A 20,127-nucleotide genomic window follows, 5' to 3' on the forward strand; every position below is an offset into this window, starting at 1 on the left:
AAACAGGGGTAAATATATATATACTATATATATATATATATATATATATATATATATATATACACACACACACACAAAAATAAAAGTGAGTAAAAAATAAGGCATTAATAAACATATGGTAATTTAAATTTAATCAATTTTACAGAGCTGATACTAAGCACTGTGTTTAGGCCCACTAAACACAGAGTTGTGGAAGTTATGCATTACACAACTCTAAGGGAGTGTCATTTACCCCACGATCATAGAGACTTGCATAATTTTCTGGAAAGCACTAGAAATGCGTCTTGAGGAAAAGCAGTCACTTTTAATTTCATCCAAAGTCCCTGTATCAGCTAATAGCAAGGCTGAATATGCCAAGTGACAGAGATACAGAAATATCCCTACGTAGCCCCACAAAGCTCATAATCCAAAGAGACAAACCTAACTATAACACAGTGTGATACAAGTTAGAAAATCTGACATTGTTGGACCATTCCCTCCTTCATCAAATATTTCCCTCACTACACACCCATTAGCTTTCCCACCTATCCAGCCTCCTCTGAAAGATTTCTATCCTTCCTAGTTCTTAAATGTTGATGTTCCTCTGAGGTCAGACCTTAGCCCTTTGCTCTCCTTATCCTGCTCTCTCCCAAGTGATATTAATAATCCTCCTAACTTCAAGTTCCGTCCGTCTAGGTCTCCTTATCCTAATTCTAGATCTATATTTCAGAAGGCTCTTAGCTCCACCTGGATTTTCCACAGTCAACTCAAACAACACAACCAAAAATTAATTCTCCCCACATAACCACGCTTTACATTTTCCCCGACAATAGCACCACCATCCACAAAATTTTCAAAGAAACCTGTAAGACATCCTTCATTCCACTCTATTCCTTACCCCCCACCCCCTGGACATACAATCACCAATATTACTCTCCTGGATATCTCTTGAATTAGTTACTTACAGGCATACCTCAGAGATAGTTCAGGTTCAGTTCCAAACCATGGCAATAAAGCAAACATTGCAATAAAGTGAATCACAAGAATGTTTTGGTTTCCTAATACACAGAAAAGTTATGTTTACACTATACTGTAGTACATTAAGCATGCAATAGCATTACGTCTAAATAAACAACGTGCATACCTTAATTTTAAAAATACTTTATTATTAAAAAAACGCTAGCCATCATTTGAGACTTCAAAGTCATATAGCCTCTTTGCTGGTGGAGAGTCATGCCTCAGTGTTGATGGCTGCTGACAGATCAGCTGAAGGCTGAAGGCTGTGGCAATTTGTTAAAATAAGACAATAATGAAGTTTGCCACATCAACGGCCTCTTCCTTTCAGAAACTATTTCTCTGAAGCATTCCATGCTGTTGGATGGATAGCATTTTACCCACAGAACTTCTTTCAAAATCAGAGTCAATTCTCTCAAATCCTGCTGCTGCTTTATCAACTAAGTTTACGTAATATAATCCTTTGTTGTCATTTCAACAATCTTTACAGCATCTCGACCAGGAGTAGATTCTATCTGAAGAAACCACTTTCTTTGCTCATCCATAAGAAGCAACTCCTCATCTGTTAAAGTTTCATCATGTGATTGCAGCAATTCAGTCACATCTTCAGGCTCTACTTCTAATTCTAGTTCTCCTGCTCTTTCCACCACATTTGCAGTTACCTCTTCCCTCAAAGTTATCCATGAGAGTTGGAGTCAACTTCTTCCAAACTCCTGTTAATGTTGATATTTTGACGTCTCCCCATGAATCACAAATGTTCCTAATGGCATCTAGAGTGGTGAATCCTTTCTAGAAGGTTTTCAATTTACTTTGCCCAGATCCATCAGAGGAATTACTATTTATGGCAATTATAACCTTACAAAATGTATTTCTTAATGAATAAGACTTGAAAGCTGAAGTTACTCTTTGATCTATGGGCTGAGGAATGAATGTTGTGTTAGCAGGCAAGAAAACAATATTAATCTCGTTGTGCATCTCCATTAGAGTTCTTGGGTGAACAGGTGCATTGTCAATGAGCAGTAGTATTTTGAAAGGAGTCACTTTTTCTGAGCAGCAGGTCTCAACAGTGGGCTTAAAATAGTCAGTAAACCATGTTGTAAACAAATGTGCTGTCATCCAGGCTTTGTTGTTCCATTTATAAAGCATAGGCTGAGTAAATTTAACATAATTCTTAAGGATCTTAGGACTTTTAAAATGGTCAATGAGCATTGGCTTCAACTTCAAATCACCACTTGCATTAGCTCCTAACAAGGGAGTCAGCCTGTCCTAGGTGGCATTTTCTTCCAAGAAATGGCTGTTTTCTAAGGAAAATCTGTTTAGTGTAGCCACCCTCATTATCTTAGCTAAATCTTCTGGATAACTTGCTGCAGCTTCTACATCAGCACTTGCTGCTTCACCTCCACTTTTATGTTATGAAGATGGCTTCTGTCCTTAAACCCCATGAAACAGCCTCTGCTAGCTTCAAACTTTTCTTCTGCAGCTTCCTCACCTCTCTCAGCCTTCACAGAATTGAATAGAGTTAGAACCTCGCTCTGGATTAGGCTTTGGCTTAAGGGAACGTTGTGGCTGATCTGATATTCTATCCAGATCACTAAAACTTTCTCCACATCAGCAATAAGGCTGTTTCAATTTCTTATCATTCATGTGTTCAATGGAGTAGCACTTTTTATTTCATTCAAGAACTTTTCCTCCACATTCACAACCTGGCTAACTGGTGCTAAGAGGCCTAGCTTTCGGCCTGTCTTACCTTTTGACATCCCCTCCTCACTAAGCTTATTCACTTCTAGCTTTTGATTTAAAGTGAGAGAAGTGCGACTCTTCCTTTTACTTGAACGCTTAGGTGCCATTGTAGAGTTATTAATTGGCCTAATTTCAGTATTGTGTCTCAGGGAATAGGGAAGCCCAAGAAGAAGGAGAGAGATGGGAAATGGCTGATCGGTGGAGCAGTCAGAACACACACAATATTTATGGATTAAGTTTGCCTTCTTATACGAGCACAGTTCGTGGTACCCCAAAACAATTACAATAATAACATCAAAGACCACTGATCAGAGATCACCATAACAAATATAGTAATAATGAAAAAGTTTGAAATATTTCAAGAATTACCAAAATGTGACACAGAGACAAGAATTGAGCAACGCTGTTGGAAAAATAGTGCTGACAGACTTGTTCAACACGGGGTGCACAAGATTGCCATAAACCTTCAATTTGTAAAAAATTCAGTATCTGAGAAGTGCAGTAAGGGGAGGTATGCCTATATTCCTCTTTATTTCAACCACCACTATAATAATTCAGGTTACTCTCATCTCTCCCTTATTGTAAATGACAGGATTAATGAAAAGAGTCTCCTACTGGGGTCATCCTACCATCATTTTTGTCTCTACCTATTCATTCCTCAAAAAGATGAAAGAATACTATAACCATGTTATTAAGAAGAAAAAGGAGAGAGAGAAAATACAAAATGGTCCTAAAGGACCAGTCTGCAACTTACCTCTTTCCACTCATTTTTCATTATTCTCCTCTAAACTAAACTCCATCCAAACAACTTTCTTTGTCACTCTTGCCTTTAGGCCTCTGTGAATGTTTTCCCTCTGCCAGAAATGCCGTCCCAAAATAACTATTTAACCATATTTGTCTCAGATTCTATCTTAACTCCTCTAGAAGCATTATCTAGTTACAGTGCAGATCACATAGTATTAAAATTGCTTAATTTATTGGATTCCAAGATGGACTGCAACATTTCCCCATCTCAAACTTTACCCATCAGACCATAGTTTATTCATCATTGCACCCCTAACACTTGCACAGTGAAGGCTGCCAAAAAACATCTGTTGAAAAAGATGACAAAGAAAATTTCTATAATTTCTGATTTTTATCCCTGATAATATACTATTAACACGGTGTAAGTCCAGCTCAATGTGCCAAGCCACACTTGTCATAAGAAGACAACTGACACAATAACAACAACAAAGAGCATTCTATAGTTATAAAGTACAGAAATCAATGTATCCACCATCTTCAGTAGGCAGCACTCTTAAAGTCAGTATCTGATGTTTTCTTGTTAGTTAAAATGCAAGAAAAATTAGTCAAATAATTACTGAAAAATATGACTCTTTTTAATCTTGCCTTTTTAAAAATGAAAAAGTAATGCAAGTATGTGCTAAATAACTGAAATACAAAAAATACAAAAATAAAAATTGTCTCCTTCCTCCAAGAGCCCCACAAATCCTCCTTCTCAGAGTCAACAATCACTGTTTTGTAATGTTTAGCTCAGCCTCGACAACATATGTGTGTCTAAATATACATGCAAACATACACATGCATAGATATTTTTTAGAACAATACTAGATACATGTTTTATACCTTACTTTTTTCAATTAATATGAGCTTCTGAAAACTCATTCCACATAAAACACATACATCTACATATTTCCTTTTAACAGTTACTTAGTATGACATTGTGTGACAATAATATAATTTGCTTAATCACTTCACTACTTATGGATACTACAGTGTTCCTAGACTTTTCACTACTACAAATAATACTGCAAAAAACATTCTTAAACATACATCTTGGCACACATACTATGAGTGCCACATACTTGGCACACATTTATCCTGAGTACAAGTATGCTCAGGATAAATTATGAGAAGTAGAATCCACTGCTAAAGGGGAGAACTGGATAAACGGTTTCAAATCATCCTCTGAAGAAGTCACATCAATATAAACTCCCATCAGCAAACTGTGAAAGCCTACTGGCCCATGGTTTTGTTAACTCTTGTTATGTGTGCTGTTAAAAATTTTCATTGATGCCAATCTGATAAGTAAAACATAGTACCTCATTAATTCGCATTACTTTAGGTATATATGAGATATATGTGGTATATGTGAGGTTAATGTAGTGGTCTTTATTTAATTGATTTTCATGGAGCTTTTTATGTATTGTACAGAAATTAGTCCTACATCTTACACTGCTTTTATTTTTGTTTTTTAAGTTTCTTATGTCTTCTGAGTGTAGATCATACTGGACAAAAATTTTTATTTTTAACATAACCTAAATTCAACTTTTAAAATAAGTATTAAAATGGTATGCTTTGCAAAAATAATATAAAAATTAAGACTAACACGAAAGTTTTAACATTTTAGAGAAAGTAGAATATACATTAAATATGTAATACATATGAAAATGTTTCCATTTTATAGGCAATTGAATCAATGTCCATTAAATATACATTACCTGCCTTTTCGCTGTATGGCACTAGCTTTGGAAATCCACACCATTTTTAACATTGTAACAAAATTCAGTGCATCGAAGGATTTCTGTAATATTTAAATCACCTTCATGTTAATACATAAAAGGTATTTAAGAAGAAATAGCAGAAAATATTATGAACATATTTTAGCACATCGAGTTTAATTCAAAGTCCCTTTTGATTAATTAGAACAGGATACTGATTTAAAAAAAAAAATCCAGATTTCTGGCCACAAACATTCTAAGGAAAAAGAATGAAAACTAAACTTAGAAGAGCTGTAAAACTTCCTCATTCTGTGCCTTGCTAAGCTACCTGTTTTTCTCTGCTACACTTGGATAATGGCAGTCAGTTCTCAGAAGGCATCAAGATTGGAGAGAACTGATCTATTCCTTGAGGTCATTTTCTATCAGATTTCCATCACTGTGGGTAATAGGAGTGACCAGGGAAAGACGTTTTCTGAAATACTTTCCAGGAAGTTGATTGGAAGAATAACAATAATCACTAAAGTAATCCTATTCCCAACTGAATAATTTTTAACCCCTTCCATTTTACCTCCTGCTGAACTACTAATGCAGTTAGCCTATCCAGAATGTTACAAAAGAGAAAGTAAAAAAGAACCATTACTATCCCCATACTTTCACTTCTAAAGTGGAAACTTATGTAGAAAAATATTTTAAAAGAATTCATTGCTAGAATATATACATCAATCATTCAGTGACTTTACACTTTCCTTTTCATAACATTACTACATAGAGCAAATACAAATGTGTTCTCATAATTGTTTAATTATGGGATTTTTAGAAAAGATGCTGCTTATTTTGTTTTTAATAAAATGTTACATTTAACAATTTTGTATATAAAATAACTTTTGGCACTACCATCACAGTTTACTTGATAAATAACACCTAAAGGTAATTAATTTTTTCACATTAAAAATGATCATTCATATCCACTAGAACAGATATAATTTGCTTTCCCAACATGGATAGCATTGCTCTCCTTGAAAAATCAATTACCTCTATCACTTTCAATTATTTCAGTGAAAGGATCGACCAAAATTAAGGGTGCTGAGAATTGCTGGGCATTCCAACACTAAAAGGAAATAAATGCTGCCTTTTATTTATATCAGGAATTGGCAGTAAATATTTTAGCCTTTGCAGAGGGGGTCTGTTGCAACTACTCAAATCTGCCACTGGAGTGTGAAAGCAGCCACAGACGATGGGTAAAAAGTAGACATGGCAGTATTCCAACAAAATTTATTTTTACGAAAGCAGATGATGGGCCCAATTTTACTGCTAGCCATCACTTGCTGAAGCCTGGTTTTATGTTTGTTTGTTTCCTATCAGCATGGTTCTCTTGAACTAAGTATCTTTTGAATACCTACTATATGTGGAGCACTGGAGATATAACAATGAACAAGAGGGACACGGTCCATGCCCATGAGTAGAAAGAAAACATACAAAATATGTAATCAAATTCCCACATTGACAAAATTTTCACTGTAACTAGCTAAATCCTTTATTTTATTCCTAATATTTAGTGAGCAGAGGCTAAATTTTTTGTATAATTTGTTAAAATAAGACAGATCCTACAAACTGAGTTGTTTAAGGTAGAATATTTACTTTAGTGAAACCAACATTTACTACGTTAAATTCATCTTAGAACCAGAAATTTTCCCATTAAAATGAATTCTGCTTATAAAAGCATTTATTGTTATGGAACTCAACCTTTGTCATTTAGGTAAAATTACAACTTATCCATACATACCTCTTTCACTTTACCAGAATCAATAACAAAGACAACGTCATTGACTGTGATGCTGGTTTCAGCAATATTGGTGGAAAGGATCTGCAATAGGATATTATGTTATCGTTAATATGAAAGCAAAACCAATGACTAATAAAATGGAAAAAAGAAGATTTTATGAAGCTTACTATTTTTCGAACACCTGCAGGTGGGTTTTTTAATATCTTCTTTTGATCAGATGTTTGCATATTTGAATGAAGCATAAAGACTTGGTACCTGTCGACAATTAAGAGAAAATATACTGTGGTACCTAACTGTTATTTAATGCAATAAATATAAAGCTTTAGTTTTTACCTATGAGTATTGTCAGCGAACCGCTTGTCATCAAACAGGATGCGATCCCTCAGACCAACAATTTCATCATATCCAGGCAGGAAAATCAATATTGCACCTTGAAGAAGAATGACTTTTTTTTAAACATTAAATCTCTTTGTAAAACCAGAATCAATCAAAACAACTAGCTATAATGAACTACATCATGTGTTTTCAAGTACTGATAAACTCTAATACTTATAAAATGACACAAGAGATTATTTGTGCATTATTAGCAACAAAACTGTATAAAAATTTGTACACACACAAAATACTAAATTTAAGTCAAAGAATATATTTTTGCTTCAGTTCTTTTAGACAATACTTATTTACCAGAATCACAACTATGGCAGATATTGTATAGAAGATGCATGATCAAATCCAAGTCTACTTTTTCATCATCAAAACTATGATGATAAGCTTTCAGGAGCTCTCTGTCTTCTGCACTGAGATCACTCCCATTTGTTTGAACCAAAGAACTTTCATCTAAATTTCCAAATTCCAATGAAGCACTAGAAAAGAAAAACACAGACCAAGTTAAATTTCATTAAAAAGAGTAACGCTTAAAGGCCAATGATTCCCATTATGTCCATGTTCAAATTTTCAATATACTCTAAAGAGGGTAAGTGACAATTAATACACTATAATGTAATTCATATTTTGGTTTCAAGTATATTATTCAAAGTAAAATTTGGCAATATGTGTTTTTAAAAAAACTCTATCTGAAGACATTTCTCCAAAGGAAATATACAAATAGCCAATAAGCACATGAAAATACATTCAACATCATTAGTCATGAGAGAAATGAAATTCAAACCACAATGAGATACCACTTCACACCCACTAGGATGACTATAATAAAAAAGACAGATAATAATAAGTGTGAGAGAGGGTGTGAAGAAATTGGAACCCTAATACACTGCTAGTGGGAATGTAAAATGGTGCAACCACTTTGGAAAACAATGTGGCAGATCCTCAAAACTGTTAAACATAGTGTTACCATATGGCCCAGCAGTTAGACTCCTAGGTATATAGACAAGAAGAAATGAAAATATATGTCCACATAAAAATCTGTATACAAATGTTTATACCAGTACTATTCATAACACCCCAAAAGTGTAAACAACCTAAATGTTCATCAATTGATGAACGGATAGACAAGCTGTGGTCTATCCATAGAATGGAATATTACTCAGTCGTTAAAAAGATGCTACAACATGTACAAACCTTGAAAACACTATGCTAAGTGAAAGAACCAATCACAGAAGATCACATATTATATGATTCCATTTATAGGAAATGTCCAGAACAGATAAATCTATAGAAATGGGAAGTAGATGAGTGGTTGCCTAGGGCTGCTAAAGTTGGGGGAAATTAGAAGTGACCTCTAATGAGCACAGATTTCTTTTTGGGGTGATGAAAATGTTCTCAGAATTGGCTGTGGTGATGACTGCATAACTCTTTGAACATATGTACTAAAAACCACTGGATTATACACTTAAGTAGGTGAATTATATGGTATGTGAATTTTAACCCAATAAAACTTAAAAAAACACAAACTTTTGGTTGTCATTTACCTTTTCTTAATAGGTTGTTTCTAATTGTTCATTATTATAAACAATATTCTGGAGAATAGTTCATACATAAAAAAAAAACAGTCTACAGGTATCAGCTTAAAATGACTAATTCAGTTATCCTACACTAAAAGCAGGTTGATTATGCTATTTCCTGAAAGCCAAAATCAGTAGAAATTACTGAAATAACCCCCTTGCTTCTTCATCCTGTAAGTGAAAATATAAAACTGCCATCACTAGTAATTATCAATATGATTTCTAGAAAGTTCAGTTCAGCCCAATCTTTCTTAAAGAGCTTAGCAGAAAAATAACATAAGACTGCTTTCAGGGACTTCCCTGGTGGCACAGTAGTTAAGAATCTGCCTGCCAATGCAGGGAACACGGGTTCAAGCACTGGTCCAGGAAGATCCCACATGCCACAGAGCAACTAAGCCTGTGCGCCACAACTACTGAGCCTGCGCTCTAGACCCCATGAGCCACAACTACTGAGCACACGAGCCACAACTACTGAAGCCCACAGGCCTATAGCCCGTGCTCCGCAACAAAGATAAGCCACAGCGATGAGAAGCCCATGCACCGCAACAAAGAACAGCCCCCGCTCGCCGCAACTAGAGAAAGCCCATGTACAGCAACAAAGACCCAACAGAGCCAAAAATAAATATTTTTTTAAAAAAAAAGACTGCTTTCAATAGGAAAAATATGAAACTTCTGCAACGTTATAATTGTAGTATTTAAAATTTTTAAATCCAATTTAAAACATTCCAAGTTTTTTGTTTTCTTATTTTTACCAGGTAAATTAAGGAGGTATTATGTTCTTTGTTTAATGCTATAAACTTTAGATATCAAGTATCAATAATCCAGCAAACATAATAAATTTAATTTAAATATTTGAAATTTATAGTTGATAACATCATGATCTGTGGAATAAAAAGAAAGCTGACTTAGCTGGGATAATTAAAATATTATCCAGATAACTGTTTTACATGGTAATCTGTAGTACATATTGAGCTACACCTAACACCGTAACAGTATCTGGAACATTCAAAGTGTTAGCATTAAAAGGAAGTTCTGGTGCAAGTTCTGGTGCTATTAATGAAATGATAATAAAACCCACCACACCAGAATTAGCATTTGGATCTGCCAAGACTTTGAGACTCTACATTATCATTTAATGAAATTAAAATGATAAAACTAATTTCATATTTCAAATGTTTACTTCATCTAATACCCGAGACTTCATCTATAGACTTAAATACAAAAACCCAAGTCAAATAAAACATTTTATATGTTCTTGAATAATAGATGTTTTAATATATTTTAACTTCATACTCTATTATTTTTTTGACAGTCTTACCGGTTGAAAATAGATAAAAGCTATCAGCGTACTATAAAATACATTTCCTTTAAATTTCTTTTAAATATATTTTTTCTTTAAATGTCTAAACTCTGTATAAACATCAAAATTTATCTAAAATAATTATCTAAAAGAAGAATTATAACAGTTTCATAGGATTTTGAAAGTATTGCCCTTTTTTTTTTTAAATCAAAGTAATACATGTACATAGTGTTAATAAACAAGGGTTTTATAGAAGTTATAACAAAAACCCCTCTCCACTCCCAGTCACACTGCCTAGGACCTTTTTCAATTCTTTTAGCCATTTCTTTTGGTATTTACTGCTGTATTTCTAAGCAACATGCATCTTCTGCTATTTATTGATTTAACAATTTAGTAATTATCTGTGAATCTCCAATTAATGAAAAATGAGGTCACCACCCCCACCCCCATATAGTTTCCACACACATAAACCCCTACAATTTTCGTTAAATCTGCATTCAGCTTTACTTTGCTATGTAAACATTATTTATCCCTGAGCTAAATAGTAAACTATGATTACACTCCCTTTCTTCTGTAACTTTTTGGTTTTCCTTGAGTAATTACTGTCTAATTTTTATTTGCTTAGTTTTCTGTGTACTTAGCACTAATTTTCCCAAAGTGTCCAACAAATTCATAAAATCTTTTTAATATGATCAAAACGATCAGGTAATCCTTTTTACCCCAGAGGGACTTTCCTCCCGGAGCTCTCTATCTTCTGTTTCTATGAGACAAGGCCTACTGGGCGGCTGTCATAGGAACAGCCCTGTGCACCAACACACTGCGCATTTCTTTCACCTGCCTCCTGTGCTGGATCTACTGTGTTCTTCTCTGTTTTACTTCACTTCCTCATTTTTGTAGGACACATTCTCTAACAGCTTCCTCATAAAAAAATACATAGGAAATAAATTTTCCTATCCTTTTTCTACTATTTTCTATTTTTTTGTCTTTTTTTCCTACTCTGTCAGCAATTTTTTTCAACTTTATCTTGCAACCCTTCTGAATTATTTTTCTGCTATCATATTTTAATTTTCAAGGGCTCTTTCTTGTTTATTCATTCTTTCAAAAATAATCACTGAACATCTATATCCAGACACTGTCCCTGAACAAAGGAGACAAGAAGCTTACTAAATTCCACTGGAGAGAAGAGACAGACAATAAACCAATAAATACAGTAAATAAGTAAATTATATAGTTTATTAAAGGATGGTAGGTCCTATGGACAAAAGAAAAAGTAGAACAGGTTAAAGAGGATCAACTGTGGGGGAGGCGGATTGCAATAGATAGGTAAATTTGGGTAGCCCTCATGAAGATGAAATTTGAACAAAGATTTGTGGTCTGTTCCTTTTTTTCTTTTTTTTAAGCACACTGTTTTCTGGTTCATGAATGTTATTTTCGATTACTATTTTTGAAGTTTTCTTCTGGTCACTGATGCTCAGTTTTATTCAACTTCTTGGGGGTTTTTGTTGTTACTGTTTATTTGATGTTTGAGTGCTTTTTCCACTCAAATGCCTGTGGCAGTTTGTTTATTTTTAAAGAGTAAAGCACAAAAACCTCCATGTGTACAAGTGGGGAAAATTGAGTTATCTGGTTTAAAGATGGTCATTTCATTGAAGGAATACCAAACCTCTTAAAGTTCTAAATCTTTTCTCTAGGCTTGGTCTTTTTCCAGGAAGGAATTCTCAAGTTTTCTGCCAAAGAACATAAGCTTCAAACAGGAAAAGGAGATAGGGACAGCAGGGGAAGGGAGTGGATGGTATCTCAACTTTTAGTCTTTAAGTAGACTTTCTCTTAAACCCCTTTTGTTTGATACCTTACTCCCACTCTCCCACTGTACCTGGTCACCCCAAGTCCAAACTCTAAATGGTTTAATTTTTCAATAAACTTCCTACATCCTGCTACAGTGGGAAAGAGATATCACCTGAGGGCAGGGAAGAAGGGAATCTGAAATTCCAAATATTTCTCATAGAGAATTTCAACTAACTCTGTTATTTTTTTAGCCCTTTCTTTCATTGCTTCATTCAGAAGTAGTTGAATGAGCCTCTAAGAAGTTCAAAGCTAAAATGAGGTTGTTTCTCATTGGCACTTCCCTCTTTAGGCACTCAGGCTTCAGCTTTCTAAGCTTTGCTAAGTCAAACATCAGTAATCCATTAGCCATATATCATCCAAAAATTTACTAACATCTTTCATCAGTTGCATATCCTCTTCCATTCTCTTTGACTTTGTTAGTTTACACATTTTATATTCATTCCTTACCATTTAGTGAGGTTTTGGGGAAATGCAGAGAGACAAATACCAAGTTTAACTGGAGATTCCCCTTCTTCTTTTTTAAGATAAAATAAAAAATAAGGTAAATACTATAATACAGTGGATCTTACTAACAACCTACAAAATAACTGAAAGCTGTTATTAGAAAAACTCCTTAGAAACACACACAAAAAAATCTGGATAAGAGACTATAAATAGCCTTCATTTGTCACATTCTATGATTTATATGGCTAAGTTTTTTAAAAAGGAGTCAGGATTAATAAAAAATAGTATAAAGTGTTACCTGTAAGATTCTAGAAGATCCACAATTTCAGTCTGTCCAAAGTGTTTAGCCCAATCTAAAGCCATCCTGCCAAAATTCAAAGATATCGAATTAAGAAAGAGAAATAATATTCTCAAAATTATAAAACCAGTTACTCAAATTTATTCATTCACCCATTAAAGTAAAGATGTATGAGCAATTATTACAAATAGCTTTTAATATAAAGACATACAAGAAATCAAAAAAGATATGTGTAGTTATACAAAGATATACAAAGAATGAATGCAATTTAAAATTACCAGCCATTTGATGCTTTAATATGAACATTGGCTCCCATACTAATTAACTGTTCTACTTGACTTGAAAAACCTCGTCCTGCAGCAACCATCAAAGCTGTTGCACTGGTTTCACTATGTCTGTAATCCACTAAAAGAAGGAAAAGATACATAAATGTTACATTTCCAAATTACTCTGGAAAATCATTTTAATTTTCTTGAATGTTAGGAGAATTAACCTGGGACTTGCTCCTTTACCTAAGTATATAACAGCATTGTATAACCTTTAACTCAGTTGATCCAAGAAGATCTGATACTGATGTGTCCTTAGTATAAGCAGGATGAAATAGGTATTATCAGTTGGAAGGCAGGAGAAGGAAAGATAGTTGTTAATTAAAACAGAAAAGGAAAGCTACTAGCTTTGTAGAATCCTTAAGTAATCTTCCTAGATATGCCTTGACCAAATGACAAGATATAATTAAAGAAGAATTAAAAAGTTAATTTTCATCAGTATCTGGTAATGAATACTTAAAAGGGCAAATGAAAAGTTCAAAATGATTTTCTGAGGTCCTTTTGTTTTGCTTTTATTACCCCATCATGCCAGGTTCTTATTATCTTAGATGCTTAATGAGAATAACACTGGCAGGAAGTTTACTTCCCATAAAACCCTTCCATGAGAAAAAAATTAAACTTTTATTGAATTTAAATTCATTCTTAGAATATATTTCAAGCAATGCAACATACTATAATTACTGAGAACAAATTTTCATAAATTACAAAATTACAAAATCTCAGAAAGAAATCACCACTGAAAAAAAACCTCTGTAGTAAAATTTAAGATAATTACAAAAGGAAAATTTTAATTTTCCATATATACCCAATTATCCTCATAATTTAACAACCCTCTAAAACATGGTATCCGTTATTAATATAAGCCAACGGTTTTAAGGTGGGGAGAGGAACCTATGGAGAGAATTACTTCAGGCTTTTTATTTCTGAAAACACAGATAGCTATGCCTTACTCCTAGATTAAGATTCAGTAGGTCTGGGATGGCCAGGAACATGCATTATTATAGAGATCTGCAAAGATTATGATTTGTACTCAATATATGGGAATTACTGTTCAACGGAATATTCAATTGGGGTATGGATAAATGTGGGAGTTTGAAAACATCCAAAAATTCTTTAACACTCTTCCCTTCAAGGGGTGGAGCCTAATTCCCTTCTCCTTGAGTGTGAGCTGGACTAAGTGACTCATTCTAGCAAATAGAATAAAGTGGAAAAGATGGTGTGCAACTTTGGAGACTAGGTCATGAAAGGTACCTATAGCTTCCTGCTTGCCTTTTCTTCTTCTCTTCTGAATCACACACTCTGGGAGAAGCCAGCTGCCACATTCTGGGAAGAATAAGGCAATCCTGTGGAGAGGTCCAGATGGCAAAGAACTGAGGCCTTCAGCCAACAGCCAGAGACAAACTGAGGCCTCTAGCCAACAGCCATATGAGTGAGCCTTCTTGGAAGCAGATCCTCCAGCCCCAGTAAACCTTAAGATGACTGAACCCCTGCCAACAGCTTAACTACTACTCCATGAGTGACTAGGAACCAGAACCACTCAGTTAAGCCACTCTCAGATTCTTGACTCTCAGAAACTATGTGAAATAATAGATGTTTCAGGTTGCTAAGTTTGGGAATCATTTGTTATGCAGCAATAGATGATTAGCATCCAGCGTTCCATAGAATGCCTAGTCTTACAAAACCAGCTAATTACTACCTGGTTATACAAGATCACAGAGGGAAATTGATATGATTAAAAAAAAATCTACCAAGCCCAAGGCTTCCTGGATCACATGAAGTATTCTCAACTCTGGTGCCAATTAAGAGTTGAGATTTTAGAAGAGAAATAAAAACATGGGAAGTAAATTACTGTTCATAGAGATACCATAACATTTTAGTTTACTACATACACATGGCCTAAGACATTAGAATACTGGGCTCTGGAAAATGTCCAATAAAACTATAAAGGAGAGGGACCTGGATGGTCATAATGGATGACCATTATCAAAGTAATAGTCTAGTACTCTCTAAAGAAATATCTAGGAAGAGGGTCAAAGATAATACAAAAATACTTTAAAATGTTTTATAAATATTTTAAAGCAACATGTCTCAGAGTTCAAATTTCCTAACTTATGGATAGAAACCTAAATGAAGTAGGCATTGGGCCATATGAGTATCCGTGGGAACCGCGTTCCAAGCACAGAAAACAACAAAAGCAAAGGCCCAAAGATGGGAATGGGCCAGCATATATGAAGAGCAAGAAGACAAGAGTGGCTAAAGCACAGTGAACAAGGAAAAGAGTAGTAGAAAATGAGATAAAAAAGACTGTCAGAGACTAAATCAGGGAAAGAACTTTGATTTTTATTGTAATTGAAAGCCATGGGACAGCTAAGAGAAGCGAAGTGGCATGATCCAATTTCCTTGTCAAAAGGATCAATCTGATTGTTCTCTGGAGAACAGACTAGTAACATAAGAATAGAAGCAGTTAATAGTCCACTGTAATAGTCCAGGAAAAAATGTTGGCTTTGACTAGGATGGCAGCAGTAGAGGAAGTAAAACATGTGAGATTCGGGATTTATTTAGAAGGTAAAACTAACAAGATTTGCTAATGGATTATATGTGGGGTATGAGAGCAAAGTCAAAGATGATTTTATATTTTGTTGCCTTAGCAACTAGGTGAATGGTAGTACCGTAGAGTTAGATTCAGTGTGCCTGGGATGGCCAGGCACATGCATTTTTAAAGAGGTCTACAACTGATAATGATCACTAAGGGAACACTAAGGAAAAAGCAGGTTGAGAGAGAGGTAGAGAAACAGAGAATCAAGTTGTTTGGGGAATATCTAGTTTTATTCCCCTAACAGACTCCCAACCGGAGATGTCAAGTGGTGAGGTGTATTGAAGTGAGGGGGGAGTTCAGGATTGGAGACGTAAAATTAGGAGTCATTTTAAATAAATATTTAAAGCTTCGACTAGATGAGATCCATCTAAGGAGTAAGTGTAAATAGAAGGAAGGTCTGAGGCTTGAGGCCTGGGACATTCCATATTCAGAGGTCAAGAAAAAGAAAAAAATCCTGCCAAGGAAACCAAGACATACCAGCCAGGGCGATGAGAAGAAAATAAATCAAGTATGGAATATCAGAAGTTAACTGAAGAACATGTTTCAAGAAAGGAGTGATCAAGTATAGTAATAATAATGCTGAGAAGTTCAAGTGAGGGGATAAATTACTTGACATCTAAATCCCTTCCAGTAATGACCTTTTATTATCATCATTCTACCTTTTGCCTAAAAGCCTTCAGGGTCCTAAAACTCACCCCTGATTGCCAATATCCATTATAACCAACTAACGAAATCAGAATAAATCATTAGTGAAAATATGTCATGTGACATAACGCAGGTACATGTGAATCAGAACTTAAACCTATATAACTAAAGGTATACTAAAATTTTCCACTTATTGAATGAATAATCTAGAGTTAAAGTTATTAACATTTTTCCCCTGTTTTGAAATAACAAATCTCTTTGAAAACCCAAGATACTCCAGGGGTAAAGGTGATGCATAGGGGGTAGTATATTTATATCACAAATTTTATACACATAAAAATACTTTTGCATATAACTGTCATATATTCACAGACCCCATGAAACTATTCTGGAGACATTAGGTTAAGAGTCCCTGATTTAATACAATACTTATCTATTCTACTATGCTAATAAGAAGATCCTGATTTGTACATTTGAAATAGTACTCCAAAAGAACAAAATATTGGTTGTGAACAAAAAGTGAATTTTGAATTTTATGAATTAAGCTACACTTCTATCATAATAAATAACTTCAAGAGTAATACAAAAAACTTAAATAAATTATACTTACCACTAACATTTTCAGTTAAAATAAGGTGAAAGACCTGAGCAAAGGCATCAACATCTTTACGCAGCCATATGTCAGAAAGACAAGCATCCATTTCCTTTATTAACCATGGTTCAAGGCAATTCACATCTTTTTCTGTCTTTAAAAAGAAGCAAAGATTATAAATTACTTAACAGCTTAACCTTTGCTTGCAAAGAACATGAGATGGCCATAACGGCCACAAGAACTACTAACCATTCGGTATTACAGCAAAGGCTTTGACATAAAAGTTTCTCATCTCATCACAAACATAATCACTCACAATATTGTATCTTGTTTTCACATTCATCTTTTATCTGAGAATGAGCCTGTCAACAAAGGAGTATGATACAGTCACAATATTAACTGTGCTTCTGAAAGAATGTTGCTAAATGTACCTGTCTATCAGTGGTCTTATGTCCCAACTGCACAACAGAGGAAACATCACCTGGAGCTTTTCAACACTGAAGCCACGTCCCACCCCAGAGCAAGTACTTCAGAATCTCTGGAATGGAGGCCAGATTCCATAGGACTTTAAAAGTTCCTTAGGAGATGTTACTGTGCAGCCAGGCTTAAGAATCACTAATTTAGGGACTTCCCTGGTGGCACAGTGGTTAAGAATCAGCCTGCCAATGCAGGGGACACAGGTTCGAGCCCTGGTCTGGGAAGATCTCACATGCCACGGAGCAACTAAGCCCGTGCACCACAACTACTGAGCCAGTGCTCTGGAGCCCGCGAGCCACAACAACTGAGCCCATGTGCCACAACTACTGAAGCCCACATGCCTAGAGCCCGTGCTCCACAACAAAGAGAAGCCACCACAATGAGAAGCCCACGCACCACAAAACAAAGAGTAGCCCCCACTCGTTGCAACTAGAGAAAGCCCACACTCAGCAATGAAGACTCAATGCAGCCAAAAATAAACAAATAATTTTTTAAAAAAAGAATCACTAATTTAAAATGGTCAAAATGCTGTTCACTGAACCCAATGGATGTTCCCTGCACTAAATAACAATTTTTAAACATTCTTTAAAAGTACACATTCTTTAAAACTATAATTCATTTGGATGCCATCAGAACTTTAAACACTGGGAGAAAACTGCAAGCATATCTGCATTATGTAGCTTCTCATGCTCAAAAGAGTTAAATTCTTTTTCTAAAAAGTGCATAGTCCCAGCCATCTCACTAATCACCAATGCCTTTTAAAGAATTCTAAACCAGAATCAAAGACCAGAAGGGACCTAGGAAATCCGCTGGTTCCAGTTTTCAAACAGACTCCAAGGAATCCAAAGTAGCAGAAGCCCCGCTTAGGGGTGGGGATGGAGAGTGATGGATGAGCAGGCAGGATTTCTACAAAATATTTCATTTGTAAAAGATATTGTGGCAAAATAGAAGGGAGAAAAGCAGAGAGAAAAAGAAACTGAGGTCTATAGTGGGTAACTGATTTTACAGATTCACATGGCTTTGTGGTATAAACATCAGTCTTGATTACTTGCCCTAATACCAAGAGGCTTTTCTCAGTTTTTTCCTAACTTAGCTTATCTTGCATTGCTTAGCTCATAGGTTTTTAAACTTCTGAGATGATAAAATATCTAGCAATAATAATGTATGTATATATACATAATATCTACAACTATTTTCTTCACAAAATTTATAGAAAATATTGAAATAGTTTTAACTCAGAATGAAACAATAAAAGATGTTGTATTATTTGAAAAAAAAGTGTGTAGAAAATTATTCTGAAAAATGTGTTGTAGTCTAAGATAAACTAAGGGAATTATGCCTTAATAATGTAATAAAAAATATAATCTCATAAAATGTTCTTTAAATTACACAATTTTCACTCAAAATAGCAGTGTGAAACCACTGAGGTCTTACCAACTGACTGAAGACGGCATCACCACCATCATCCAATAAATCATTTTCTTCAGTTACATTTGGGACAGCTCTCTGTCTCTGAGATTCAGGCTTGAAAGTATTCTCTTGAGCTGAGTACCATTCTGTAAGTGTGGTTTGTTGTCTTTCTTCTAAATTAATTACCAAAGAAAATAAGTAGATAAATTCTTTGCTTTTTGAAATATATTTCTTTGTTTAAAAAAAATTAAGTGAATCTGAAAATACCTAAAAGTTGGCCTTATTTTAAAGTTACTTTTTAAAAATATATTAATTAGGAACATTCAATAAAATGTGTTATGCTGAACCAAAAGGAGACATGAAACTGCTTTATAAAACCTCATCTATTCATCTACTAGTAAGAAGTTTACTTCTGAATCAGGACATAATTTAATGAACAGTATTTTAGCCATATAACAAATACTGTTTAAATCAATGACTAATATGCATATAGCACTTTGTAGAAAATCATTTATTGAATTTCTACCACCATTCTGTTTGAGACACAAGTTATATTCAATTTTCATCTTCAAAAGTTTTGAGAACCAGAAGTTTTATAATTTACATATTAGTGATTCAGCACTGCACTGTGACACAGGCATTGCTAATTGCTTTTTTCAAGTGAAGAATCCAAAGAAGTTAAGATTATTTGTCCAAGGTTATACTAACTAAACAAAGGAATCAAAGCTTGAAGCCAAGTCTTCCACCATGAATAATGTAATTAAAAGTAAGCAAAAGGAACTTAACCTTAATTCAAAAGCTGAGATATAGTATAAATCATAAGAGATGTATTAATAGGCAAGTAATGTTAAATTCAAAGTACTGATGCAATTCATAACAATATCAAGATTTGAAAAACTCAACAATTATACCAAAGATAAGCCTGTTATTACTCATATGCTACCCTTTTCACTTCCTCACCCACTCCCCACTCCCACTCTATAACATATGCTGGGGACAGCCAGCACAAATCTTCTGCCTCCTTAAAATAGTGGTTGAATGTTTGGATACAGACACACTCAGCCTCCTCAACTCTGGCATCCCCTTTCAATTCCTCTCTATAGATTATAACTTCTAGACATAAACCAGAATGTAGAACTTCCATATGGGACAGTATTCTAATATAATATTCTACAACTATACACAGAGAGAAATACTTTCAAGTGTCCTTGTATCT

General features: G+C 34.6%; 1 protein-coding gene across 5 annotated transcripts in view; it reads right to left on the reverse strand.

The window, feature by feature from the left end:
• Positions 1-20,127, reverse strand: part of YTHDC2 (YTH N6-methyladenosine RNA binding protein C2) — a 67,993-nt gene that overhangs the window by 26,929 nt on the left and 20,937 nt on the right. For all 5 annotated transcript variants that reach the window (XR_003003042.1, XM_024743361.1, XM_024743360.1 and 2 more), the window contains exons 9-17: positions 18,936-19,084; positions 17,043-17,178; positions 13,144-13,270; positions 12,866-12,931; positions 7,702-7,880; positions 7,351-7,447; positions 7,185-7,272; positions 7,018-7,098; positions 5,235-5,317 (exon numbers count right to left, since the gene is read on the reverse strand). Coding sequence is in view for 4 of the 5 variants with exons in the window: in XM_024743361.1 (XP_024599129.1) it covers positions 5,235-5,317; positions 7,018-7,098; positions 7,185-7,272; positions 7,351-7,447; positions 7,702-7,880; positions 12,866-12,931; positions 13,144-13,270; positions 17,043-17,178; positions 18,936-19,084 (1,006 nt within the window). In the remaining variant the exon portion in view is untranslated. The remainder of the gene's footprint in view (positions 1-5,234; positions 5,318-7,017; positions 7,099-7,184; positions 7,273-7,350; positions 7,448-7,701; positions 7,881-12,865; positions 12,932-13,143; positions 13,271-17,042; positions 17,179-18,935; positions 19,085-20,127) is intronic.

The sequence above is a fragment of the Neophocaena asiaeorientalis genome, unplaced genomic scaffold (assembly GCF_003031525.2).
Source record: "Neophocaena asiaeorientalis asiaeorientalis breed wild unplaced genomic scaffold, Neophocaena_asiaeorientalis_V1.1 scaffold26, whole genome shotgun sequence".
NCBI classification, from domain to species: Eukaryota; Metazoa; Chordata; class Mammalia; order Artiodactyla; family Phocoenidae; genus Neophocaena; species Neophocaena asiaeorientalis.